We start from the raw sequence: 12,160 nt of genomic DNA, 5'->3' as shown, positions 1-12,160 counted from the left end.
GTTGGGGGAAACTATAATTCCCACAATGCACCGCAGTGACGCCCAGCCTCCATGTTGGAGGGAACTATAATTCCCACAATGCACCGCAGAGCAACCCCTCGCCGCTGCCTCTATGTTGAGGGGGACTATACTTCCCACAGTGCATCGCAGTGACTCCCCACCTCCATATTGGAGGGGAAAACTATAATTCCCACAATGCACGGCAGCGCTTTCCAGTCTCCATGTTGGGGGGACTACAACTCCCACAAGCACCGGACACCTCGGCGGCGGCGGCGGCGGCGGCGGCAGCACGGTGCCCGTAACTCCCGGCAGCCCGTGCACGGCCACTTCCGGCCGCGAGCAAGGCGGCTGAGGGGGAAACTACAGCTCCCAGCATGCAGCACGGCTGCGACTTCCGGCGCTGGGCTGGTCCCCTCAGCAGGGGCCGTGGCCGTGACAGGAGCCGTGCGGGGCGGCGGGGCCGGGGCCCCTCAGCGCGGCGGGGGCGCCGCCATGCCGCTGGGCCGGTGAGGGGGGCAGCGGGCGGCGATGTTCGTGCAGGAGGAGAAGATCTTCGCCGGCAAGGTGCTGCGGCTCCACGTCTGCAGCGCGGAGGGTGCGGAGTGGCTGGAAGAGGTCTCGGAGGACACCACGGTGGAGAAGCTCAAGGAGCGCTGCCTCAAGCACGTAAGGGACCGGCCGCGCGCGCCGCGCCTGCTGCCTTGGGGGCGGCACCGCTCGAGGAACACCCCCCGCCCCCGGGCGTCTCTCACATGCACCCCCCCCCCCCGCGTGCACCTGGTTTTGTGTGTGAGAGAGGGGGTGATTTGGTGATCTGATTTTGGAGCAGGGTCGAGTTTGGGGTCCGACTTTGGAGGGGAGGTTGATTTGGGGGTCTGACTTTAGAGGAGGGTTGATTTTGGGGTCTGATTTTTGGAGGGGGGTCTGATGTTGGGGTCTGACTGGAGCGGGGCTGATTTTGTAGTGGTGGTCTGATTTGGGGGTCTGATTTTGGAGGGGGGTTGATTTTTGAGGGGTTCTGATTTTTCGAGGGGGGGGGTCTAGTTTTGGAGGGGGGTTGATTTTTTTGGGGCCTGGTTTTGGGAGGGGGGTTATTTTCGGGTCTGGTTTTGCGGGGGCAGGGGCTCATTTCTGACCCCAAGTACAGCATCGGTGCGACCATGAGTGGCTGGCCGGTCCAACCCCTGCGCATACCATCCTGTGCAACCATCTCAACTGTGCATAAGACGAGCCTGATGCAACACGGCCCTGACACCCGAGGCAGGATCCTGCAGCTTGGCTCCCAGCAGAACGCTGGCACAGCCCAGTGGAAGCCCCCAGCCGCAGCTGTAGGCGGCCCCAGATGCTTTTGGGGAGGCTAAAAATACCTTTGTGCACAGAGCTGAAAAAAGGGGGATTGCCTTGTGATTGTGTCGGCTGCTGCGGTGCTGTGCTCAGCTCAGTCCTCGCTGCTTGTAGCCAGGGGAAAGCGGCTGCGGTGTGCAGTCGGTATTCAAGCGTGCACTGTGCCTCTAGTCGGTTGTTTCTTTTGCCACGTCTGTAATGTCCCCCCCCCCCAAAACTCGGGGAGCCTTGCAGGCCATGAGTGCTGGTCTCCAAGTGCCGAGGAGGAGCAGGGTTAGGAAGGGAGTCGTTTTGGGCCTCGAGGTCGGGATTCGGGTGGCTGGTGTTGGGTATGTCTGTCTTTTATTCATGGCTGGGGGGCGGGGACTGGCAGCTCTATGCTGGGAGAAAATGGTAAACTGGTTTCAGATGACTCCCTGAAGTAACTGCAGTATCTGTGCATTTTCTTGCTCTGTTTTAAGTGCAGACAGACGTGTAAAGGGGAATTGTAGTGGGGAACATCCATGCAATAGAAATCCTTCCACCTCCAAGATTATTATTACACTATGGATTATGGTGTAAACCAATCCTTTTGCAATGTGTTAATTGAAAAATCGCAGCCTTCAAGCTTTATGATATTCCTGCATATATAAATCAAGTGCTTAAAGCTGATTTTGTTTTGTATGAGTGTGTTAAACCCTTACACAGGAATGAATATAACATTGGTAAAACAAATGTCACAACAGTGCTCCCAAATTGGTGCAGTAATAGTGTAGATTGCCTTTGGGGGGACCAGTGGATTATCCTGATGGCCTCTTGCCCTCTATCCCTTAACTCATTTACAGTTATTCCAATGATTCTTTTAGATAACTGATCGCACAGAAATGAGAAGTTTAAAGGTCTCATTGCAGAAGTTTGGCTGGAATACAAAAGGTTCCTTCATGCTGGTTGGCCCAGTTATTGTGTACATGGTCATAAAGTTAATAATCTTCTTATCCAGGGCTCTACTGGATTGAAATCCTGAAGTTGTAAGGACTGTTCAGACACAAATCTGAAATAATGTGTTGGATCTCAGTGTATGATCACACTTTGCCCCAGAAGATGTCATTTCTGAGCCAAGGCAACACAGCCTAACAGTCTCAGCAGGAGATTGCTGAATTCTAATCCCAGGTTTGGTGAGGACTGGCTGTAGTGACTTGGACAAGTTATTTAACATCTCTTTAAATGATTTCAAGAGTGTGAAGGATGCCCTGTACAGTAGTTTGCACCATCCACGTGTTTCAGAGGTGATGTTTCTTCTGGCAATGATGCAGTTTTAATACAAGAAGTTAAAACCAGAAGTGTATGATTACATTTCACATCCCATAACATAAAATGCTGTTATCACAAACTAACTCATTTTATCCTGTAGACATGCAGTGATTGTATTTGAGCAAGGCTGATCAATAAGCTAAATCCATCCATAGCAGTCACACATGACCCACAGCTACTTATTTTTACACAGCCCCTTGGAATTTACAGGTCTCAGCCTTCAGTACTGCATCTTAATCCAAAAGGCCATCTGTTTAGCTCATAGCATGCTAGGGCCTGTAGTCTCCACAGCCACTCCCATGTTTAAAGAAGGCAAGCAGCAGCATTTGGTTTGGCTTCATCCAAGGTAGATGTTGTCTTCGGGCAAAATTGGGCTGTTTCTGTATGGCAAAATAGGTGTGGGACCATCGCATGCTGCAGAGCTTCTGGAGCATGGTATTGCTGTTCTTATTCAGCCCCCCTGAATGGTGAAGGACTATCAAAGTACAATCTTTAAAGCCTTTAGTTTTCAGGAAGCTTAACTGAACAGAAGTTTGTATACAATGGGAGTCAGGCCAGAGGACAATTGATAACTTGGCAGCGGTGGTTGATTTCATTCCATCTACTGCCTACTGCTAATGGTGTGATTTGCATAACTATTATGATAATACACTGTCTTGTGAAGAGGAAGAATAGAATTGGAAAAATCCTGACTAGCTGATGGGCATATTGGGAAGAATCTTGACAGCACCTTTTGGTATCTTAGGTGATTCCTGTGTTCCCGAAAGCCTCTGCCATCACTATTTCAATGAGCAATACAAATGGTTTCATAGATTTCATAGGCATTAGGGGCTGGAAGGGACCTTCTGAAATCATCAGGTCCAGCCCCCCGGCCATAGGCAGGAAGTCAGCTGGGATCAAGTAACCGCAGGAAGAAATATATCCACCTGTTTCTTGAAAGAGTCCAGAGCAGATCCTGTTCTTGTTCAAGTTATGTTCTTTGGCAGTTCCTTTTTTAGATAAGGAAGGTAGGCATTTTTTTCTAGTAAGCTCCAAAGTGCCATTATGTATCCAGATGTATTTTCTTAACTATTTATGGATTCTGAGCAAGTGCCCGGCTTTTAACTCCCTATCTCCCTGCTCTCCTAAGGAGCTTCCTTGTAATGGCTTGTTTGCTTCTGCCTAGAAAAGGGAGGGATCAGTTCACTCTAGAATTTCCATGGGCTGATCAGACAGAGGTGCGTGTGTGTCACCTAATTCATAAGTAGAGATGTCTATTCTAGTTAGCTATGAACCAAGGCCAGTCCTCCAAGCTGATTTGGGTTGTCCATACTTGCCCTCAGTCCTGGGTGTGAATTGCACAGGACATCTTCCAAGATGAGGACCAAAATGTTCCCAAAACCTGGTTTTGAAACAGACAGTTTATTTTCTTAAAGTGACTTTAAGAAAACTCTTTCCATACACGTGCACATACATCTTTATTTTTATCAGAAGGTGGTAAAAGAAGCCTAATGTATGTGAGCTTTACATTTGGAGTCTTGTCACTAAACAAAATACAATAGTACAGAGCAAGCAAATGGCTGTGCAGGCAGAAAATGGGTATGGGGCACAAGTTTTAAGAAACGATACTGAGCCGCTGTAAGTAGAAAGGTTAATCATTGTAATTTCAAAGAAAAAATGGGAAGGTGGAAGTTAAAAAAAAGCCTAATACTCATAGTGCTGCTTATTTCAACAGATCCAAGGGCTTTTATTTACAGACAGCAAGTGTCATTACTCCTATCATTACTTCTATTTTATGTAAGGAAAAACTGTGGCATAGAGGTGAAAAGTAAACTTTCAAAATTGTACCACTGTGTTTGGGCCCAGCTTGAGACATCTTAGGCTCTTACTGACTCTAGTTGGGTTACTGAGTGCTCAACATTTCTGGAAATCAGACTCCACCTCTCAGAAGTTAGATACCTTAAACCAGATACCACTTATAAGTGACTTGCAAGAGATCATAGGCTGAGTCACTGGTGGAGCTGAAAATAGACAACAAGCTTTCTGATGCTTTATGCAATAACTGTCAGACCACTCCCTGCCAAAGGAACATGAGGAGAGGAATAAAACTACAAATTGTTGTCTCTGAAATTCAGTATGTGCTGTAGTTGAGGATTTAAAAGACCAAAATAATGAGTAACATGAGTTGTGTGTGTATTTCAGCTCTGCCTCTGACTTGCTGTGTGATCTTGGACAAGTTTTGTAGCCTTTCTGTACCTCTGTCTGCCCATGTCTTCAGTGGCTACAGTCATATTTCCTCACCTTACAGAGGGGGTCCGCTTAAGCTTAAGCTTGAGCTGTTCAGGCAGAAGCCTGTGTAAACTCAAAGTATCAGCATTAAAATATGCAGAAGGGTGTGGTGGGTGCTCCTCATCACACTTCTGGATCCTTTGTAAGACATTCATGTCCTTTAAGCTTCCATGAGTACAGTAGAGAAAAAAAGTGACCATTAGTAAACTAAACATTGCTGTGTCTTAGTAAAGAATGCATTCAGTTGGCTTCTGTTAACAATTTTGAGGAAAGCAAGCAGAGTATTGTTTATAGAGCCCAACTCCCGAGATGCCATTAAAGCATTGCAAGTTCACTGACCGCTCAGACATCTGTGAATGAAGCTTTATCCCCACTTTTTTCACTGCAAAGCCACCAAGCAGACTGCTGCAAAATCCAAGATTAGAAATCAATGCAAGCATTTAGGCTGGCAATATAAACATAAAATGATAGGTAGTAAACTTCAACTGAGCCCATCTTTCTGTTCCCTTGACATACCCTGGCTTGCCCAGTGCTGATGTCCCGCTTCCCTATGTTCCATCAACCACCACACTTCCAGCTTAGGCTCTGGGGCTCCTCGTCGTTTTTCCAGAGCACTCCCAACATCCTGCCTGCCTGGTAAACCAGGCACAGATCCCAAGGTTCCCCGTATGGCAGTGCTGAGCAATAGTTCCCACTTGGCAGCAGGGTCCAGTGCAATCTTTCTGCTTCCTTTAGTACAGGTATGGTTGTTCCTATGCTGTGTAGGGTATCCCATGCCTCTTTACAAGCTCTCTTCCTCTCTCTGGACATGAGAATATTTGGTTAAGAGTGATCAGATATTCTGTTTAGAGTGGGTGTGCTGCATTTCAAACAGCTCTCCTGAGGCAGAGGTTCCATGCTGTCGCTGAGCCTCCTGCTGGGGTTCTGCAGAGAGGCTGCTGGATTATACTCTGCTGGCTATCATCCTTATTTTCTGTGGCAAGTTAAAGAAGTCTGATGTCTTCGTAATTATACCAGTCTGTGCCGTAGTTCCTGTAGTGGCCATGTGGTGCTATGTGACTACAAGTGAGAGAGAGGTGTTTAGAGTAGTAGAAAGGAAGGACAGAGGTCCACAAGATACTTATTTAGACGAAGCCCACACTATGGACAAGTTTGAGACCCTTCTTCCAAAACAGTAGGTTGTGTGCGATTGGCAGTATTTCCTGTTCCCTCTCAAAGAAGATAGAAGTGCAGCAGATTTGATGGGTGTGTACATACAGTTTTGCATGTGCTGACTAAAAATCTGAAGGTTAGAAGCAGCTGTGGGGTTCCTAGCAAGGTTGTAATGTGACATTAGCTGTTACAAAGCTCTGCACTTAATCAAACCTATTTCTACAAAGCTGTCTTTTTTCCATATGACTTCACTGTAGAGCCGTAACGTAAGGATTTATAAAAATAGCATTCTGATTGGGTCCCGAGGTCAAATGCAGTACAGATATGGGAGCTGTTTTGATTTCTCATAGATTCTCATGCACTCTTTGGCTGTAGTTCTTCAATTAACATGTTGAAAAGGCACTAGTTGAGCTGAAAGTCTCTAAACAGTCTAACGGTGCTAAAACAAATGCAGCAAAAATGTCTTGGTAAAAAACTGTATTGAAAGGAGTGTCATTTGGGAAAGTTTGTCTAATGGACCAACATTTGGAAAGCTCCTTTTTGTGAGCAAACTGCATGAAGTCTTGCCCAAGGCTGGCTGCAAAAGGTGTTTTGCTTGGCCACAGTCAGCTGCCTGGGTGATAAGAGTAACCTGGCTTCAGTGATTTGTAGTTTAAACCATTACATTTTCTAATTCCCCATGAATAAGTGAGAAGCATCTCAATACACTGATGTAATGCTTTTCCTGGAATCTACTCTCACCGTTGTGTGAAGATGAGTCAGTTGGAGTTGTGGATTTGTGTTGCTGTTGTCACTATGCTAAAATAGCTAAAGAGGGCTTGAATCTGAGCCCTGTTGTGGAGCTACTTTGGATACGTGTTCAGAGGGTTGGCATGTGGTTATATAGTTGCTCCGTTTACCAAAAGTCAACCTTCTCTGTAGTCTGTCCAGCTGCAGTGGTGCAGACTCTCAGCAGGCATGAAACAAACTAGCTCCATCAAATTGAACTGAATTCATCTCTCTTATGCCAGCAGAGCATATGACCCACGCTGGTAGCTTATTCCTGATGCTTGGGAGCAGTTCTCCATGTTTTAATTGGACTTTCTTTGGAGAAAGAAAGGAATCTGTAATCATGTGCCAGGTTTTGTAAATACCTTTGGCATTTCTGAGCACTGTTGTAATCAGACTGCAGACAGCATATCTACTGCAAAGTCTGAGTTTTAAGATTTTTGTTGCCTAAGGAAAGTGCACTGACATATGCAGTAAAAAAAAAAAAAGTCTTAAAGCAGCTAGAGGCCTAATGCTTTTTTTTTTTTTAAAGAAATTGGGAAAATGCATTTTCTTTTCTGGTAATTGAACTAGTCATTAAACATTAAATGGAAAATGACAAGAGACTTTATGGTATAACTTCAGTCTGGTGGATAAAGCCGGTATCTTGATACTAACTGTTAATTCCATTGAATTGAAGCAAGATTCAGAAACTCCCACTGCCTTTCTGATCTATAAAACAAGGCCAGTGCTTCAGATTTCTTGTGTTTAGTGTTAGCTGGTGCTTTCAGATTCTCTAAAGGATGCAGTGGTGCAGTACTTGATATCTCTGTAGGATAGAGGCAGAGCTGGCTGAGACCTCAAGGTCATATAGTATGTCTTCCCACCCCCACCTTTTTGAGGCAGGATCAAATATACCCAGACCATCCCTGATAAATGGTGGGTGAAGCTGGCAATGCATGAGCAAATAGTGATGCTAGATTAAGCAGCCAGCTTCTCCATTTAACTCTTTGAAGAAGCCCGCTGGCCATGTTACAGCCTTCCGTCATAGGAAGCATTAGAGATGTTCTCTGTCCTTTTTCTCAGTCTTTTAACTTGAAGGGCTAATTGCTACCCTGTGTGCTGCCACTCTCTTTAAAATCCCCCTTTTTGTCTGAACATTAGCCTTCATGCCCAGAGACTCGCCTGTATTGCCAGTGGGATACTATCTGCATTGTCACGTCAGCATAAATCCACTCTACGTGGAGTATGCTGATGTACTCAAGACTGGAAGTTTGCCCAGTTAAAAGCAGCTCTTAACTTCTACTGTCCTCACTTGCACTTCGCCTGGAGGCAGAAACTCAGTCACCTACCAACACAGAAAAAGACTGCAAAAAAAATGTTCCTTTTAAGACAAAGCTGTTATCTATCAGGTTAGGAATACAGTACCTCATTTCATTAGTGTTAGAAAAACTGCAGCACAGCTATCGTGCTGGAAGTCACCATTCAGTTCCCAATAACATGGACAGTGAATGATGCAGTGACGGTTTTGGTTTTGACCGGTTGCAAGCCGTGTGGTGTTCCAGCTATAATGATCCACCAGTAACGCCCTGCGTTCAAAACTATGTTTCTGTGCAGCATGTGTTTTTTTGAAAAAGCCCTTAGAAGCTCTGCAGATGCACATGAAAACTGTTAAATGAAAGCCAGGCATCCTGGATGGGAGCACCATTATTTTAAAGTGGTGTTTCAGTACTGACCTTATTGGCATGGCCACCTTTTCATCCTTTGTGTGAACATTTTTAAGGCCCTTTGAATCCATTTATCTTTTTGATAGAATCAAACTGTGTGTACACTCTGTTGTGCGATGAATGTTCAGTCACTCTCAGGTTTTCCAAATCACCAGTCAAATTAAGCCTTTGCTGTAATTCCCAAACATTTCTATCCAGTGTTTCTTCTTTCACTTTTGGAGTCATGACCCTGTAGCTGTTGGACGGTAGCATATTGGTTTCAAAAGGATCACCTGCATGTGGAAGAGTTGTGAGTATTTGCAGTAGGGTGTTAGAGAAAGTTGTTAAGAGCTTAAACAACCTGAAAGAACCTAGATGCTCCGTCTTGCCAGCTGTTAATTTATCTACGTCAATGAGATGGGGCTAAAGTGATTTTACTTTCTTCGGCATATTTTCTGATCTCAGCCAGGGAGCGTGACTCCTCAGAAATAAACCCTTTTTTTTTTTTGCTGCCACAGTTTGCGAGAACAGTTACAGCCAGACACAGCCTTATGTTTCTTTAGCGTATTATGTGCTGTATATTGGCTTCTGGCATATTGTACTATTACTTAAGCTATTAAGAAATAAGTAAATGCTGGCACAGGTTGAACATGGAGTCTTTAATGCAAGGTGCAGTGATTCATGCAGCAAGCTTATTATTCCTGTCCTCTGATGCTCAATATTTATTATCTTCTCTAGTGTGTACCTGGTAGCTTGGAGGATCCAAAAAGCATAACACATCATAAACTGATACATGCTACTTCAGAGAAGGTGCTGACTGATACAAAAACAGTCTTGGAGGAAAACATTCAAGATAAAGGTAAGCAGCCTCCATACATTTGTAACTTGTGATCCTAAAAACATGGGATTGTATTTTAATTGCAGGTGTATGTGGAACTGTGACTACCTTCTTACTTCTTTGGGGTTTGAAGATAAGGAAACCTCTTATAAAGGAGCTGTAAGGATTGGGAAATACATAAACAAGTTTGTGTTTTTTCAAAAACCAAAAAGCCAACAGCACTTAGTCTGTATTTGGCAACACATTTCTACAGAAATAAAAGCCTGAATTCAGTATATGTGAGCTAAATCAGTAGGCCAAATGATTTAAGACAGACTTGCCAAACAAAAAAAACAGCAGTGTTGTATTCTGGGTGCATACAACTTTATCCATTCAGAACTTGTGTGTCTGATGCTCCTGAAGCTGGGTGAAATGGACTTTTCATGATCACTTTCATATGCCTGCTTTTGTATTAAATGGGATTATTTTGATAGGTGAATATGAGTAAGTAAAAGGGAATGAAGCTGAGATGCACTGGATCTCCAAGTCACGTAGTCAAATTCTATACTTGCTGAAGTTTATTTAAATGTCTTGGTGCCAGTGTACACTTAAATTGTGCTTTGCAGCCATCGGTCCAAATGAATCCCTGGTGTAGCTTGGCTGATGCCAGTACTATTGTGGCAGGCATCTAATTGCCCTATTGGATTAAAATGTGAAAGAATGAGAAACAAAGCAAGGTCTGAAGGTTAAAACAATAAATGGAAACTTTTCCATCCATCTTGGGCATCTACAGTTAATAAGGATGGGCACTGCTGGAAAATGGGGCCCTTACATACTTCGGCCTCTGTCTTCCACCTGAAGAACAAGTTGTAATGTCCTCTGTAACAGAGGTCCAGGAGACCTATTTAAACAACTGGTTATTGAAGCACTTACAGACCTTTGAAGATCAATGTTTTGGAAATGGAAAGTAGTAAAAGGCTGAAGGAAAGCATGTCCTGGGACATGAGGGAGCTTTCATACTCAGGCTTTGTCCACCCTGAGGACACATCCATTACAGGCACGGGTGAGCAGCCACCATTAAACACCCCCACTGTAGAAAGTGAGCTGCTGGAAGGGGTCATTTCCCCTTAAATCAGGGCTAACCTCTGCTACTGCAAGTAGCACTGCAGTTATGCAGGGTAGCTGGCCAGGGAGGGCTGTGACTAGGGCAAATCCCAAAGATAGACAGCGTTGTAGGCAGCCTAGCTCTAGGTAGCTTCTCTCCAGTAGCTGGTGTTGTTTGCTCACGCTGCTGCCACATTGTCATTGCAGTGGGCCAGTTATTGTCACTTCCCCCAAACAAGCATCAAACTGGGGGGTGTTTGCCTTCAGTCTTTCCCACAGAAATGTTTTTTCTTGTGAGGGGGAGTCCAGTAACAGGCAGAGTGTAACTATTCAGGAGCCATATTCTGAGCAGGGCAAAGCTGGTATGATTTCCCTGACATCATTTTGCTGTTGCAGTGTAACTGAGGTCAGACCCTTGCTTGTGAGGGTCAGACTTTTTGACTACATCTCTCAAAATAATTTTAAAACCCCCCCAAAAACATAACCCCCAACAAACAGCTTGGATTAAAATGAGTTATCTTTGAACCTTCCTTTCTCTTGGCTACTGCTTTACATTTTGTGTGTCGCTTACTCTGTTTAGTAAACCATTCAGAGCACGTCTACACAAGATGCTACGGCGCAGTAGCTTGTTGCTACTGTGCCATAGCATCCGTGGGCATTAACCATGACAGCAACAGTACTGCACAATAACGTTAAAAAAAACTGCGCAAAAGCAAAAATACTGGTTAAGCAAGTACTAAATGAGTGTGAAATAACAACTGTGCAGTCCACCATTTGTGTAGATGCGGCCTGAGCATAGTTTTTGTAAAATGTTTTATAGATGGCTTAATCTTTTGACTCTCTTGCCCTAGTACACTGATGCTGCATTTGGACTGTATGCACCAGTGTAATGCAATGATGGACAGCCCACGAATGCTGACAACCATGTTTTAAACCAGAGAAATTCCTGACCGTTCCAATGAAATTAAGTGCAAGCAAAAAACAGAAGCCATCTTTATTGAGCCTTTCTGTTTGACCATTCTAATGTTTTAAAGCAAAAGCAGCCTGGCACTGGTCCCTCATGTTATTCTTGAACATATTCCACTCTTGTTGTTTTTCCAGATGTTTTGCTATTAATAAAGAAGCGTGCGCCCCCTCCACTTCCCAAAATGGCAGATGTATCAGCAGAGGAGAAAGTGAGTTCAAAAGAGTTATGGTCTTCTTATGTTCATTTTTTTTTTTCCTTTTATTGATAGCTGGGAGGAATATAACTGGATACTTGCTCTTTAGTTATGGCGGAAAATGAAGATGAAATAAAGTTAAGAAGATTTGTTGCTCTTAAAGTTTACAGAGAATGCTACCGCACACGGTCTAATATTGCAGTAACATAAGCTCTAGGATAGCATAGGTAGGCTCTGTGGAAATACTCTAGGGTTGATCTTTATATAGGATTTAATCTAATATTAGTATCGTAGGTTGTGCCTTTTTGCATTTCTGTTTTCTAAAAGGTACCAGTTTAGAGTGGCTAGCCATTTCTATTTTCTATCTTCAGAAGGTGAAAAGCCCAGTGTGGCCAAGCAGGTCTCAAGGGCATTAACAGAGGCACTGCTAAAACTTAAATTCCATCTTTAGCATAGGTGGTTATGGGGTTCCCTCTAATCTGTGGTGTTAAGCACACTTCGGCACTGGTGATAGAAGAGTTGACACTACCTCTCCATGTCGTTACAAACAACCTGATCTATCTGCTTGCTTC

The 12,160-nt window shown here is 44.4% G+C and overlaps 1 protein-coding gene across 1 annotated transcript in view; it reads left to right on the top strand.

The window, feature by feature from the left end:
* Positions 1-390: 390 nt before the first annotated feature.
* Positions 391-12,160, top strand: part of UBAC1 (UBA domain containing 1) — a 29,872-nt gene continuing 18,102 nt past the window's right edge. Inside the window, exons 1-3 of the mRNA XM_090022057.1 lie at positions 391-666; positions 9,246-9,366; positions 11,530-11,603. Of these exons, the coding sequence (XP_089878183.1) occupies positions 529-666; positions 9,246-9,366; positions 11,530-11,603 (333 nt within the window). The 5' untranslated portion in view covers positions 391-528. The remainder of the gene's footprint in view (positions 667-9,245; positions 9,367-11,529; positions 11,604-12,160) is intronic.

This window comes from Crocodylus siamensis, chromosome 11, assembly GCF_052110815.1.
Source record: "Crocodylus siamensis isolate JL-2025a chromosome 11, ASM5211081v1, whole genome shotgun sequence".
NCBI lineage: Eukaryota > Metazoa > Chordata > Crocodylia > Crocodylidae > Crocodylus > Crocodylus siamensis.
This window is presented reverse-complemented; position numbering and strand designations above follow the sequence as displayed.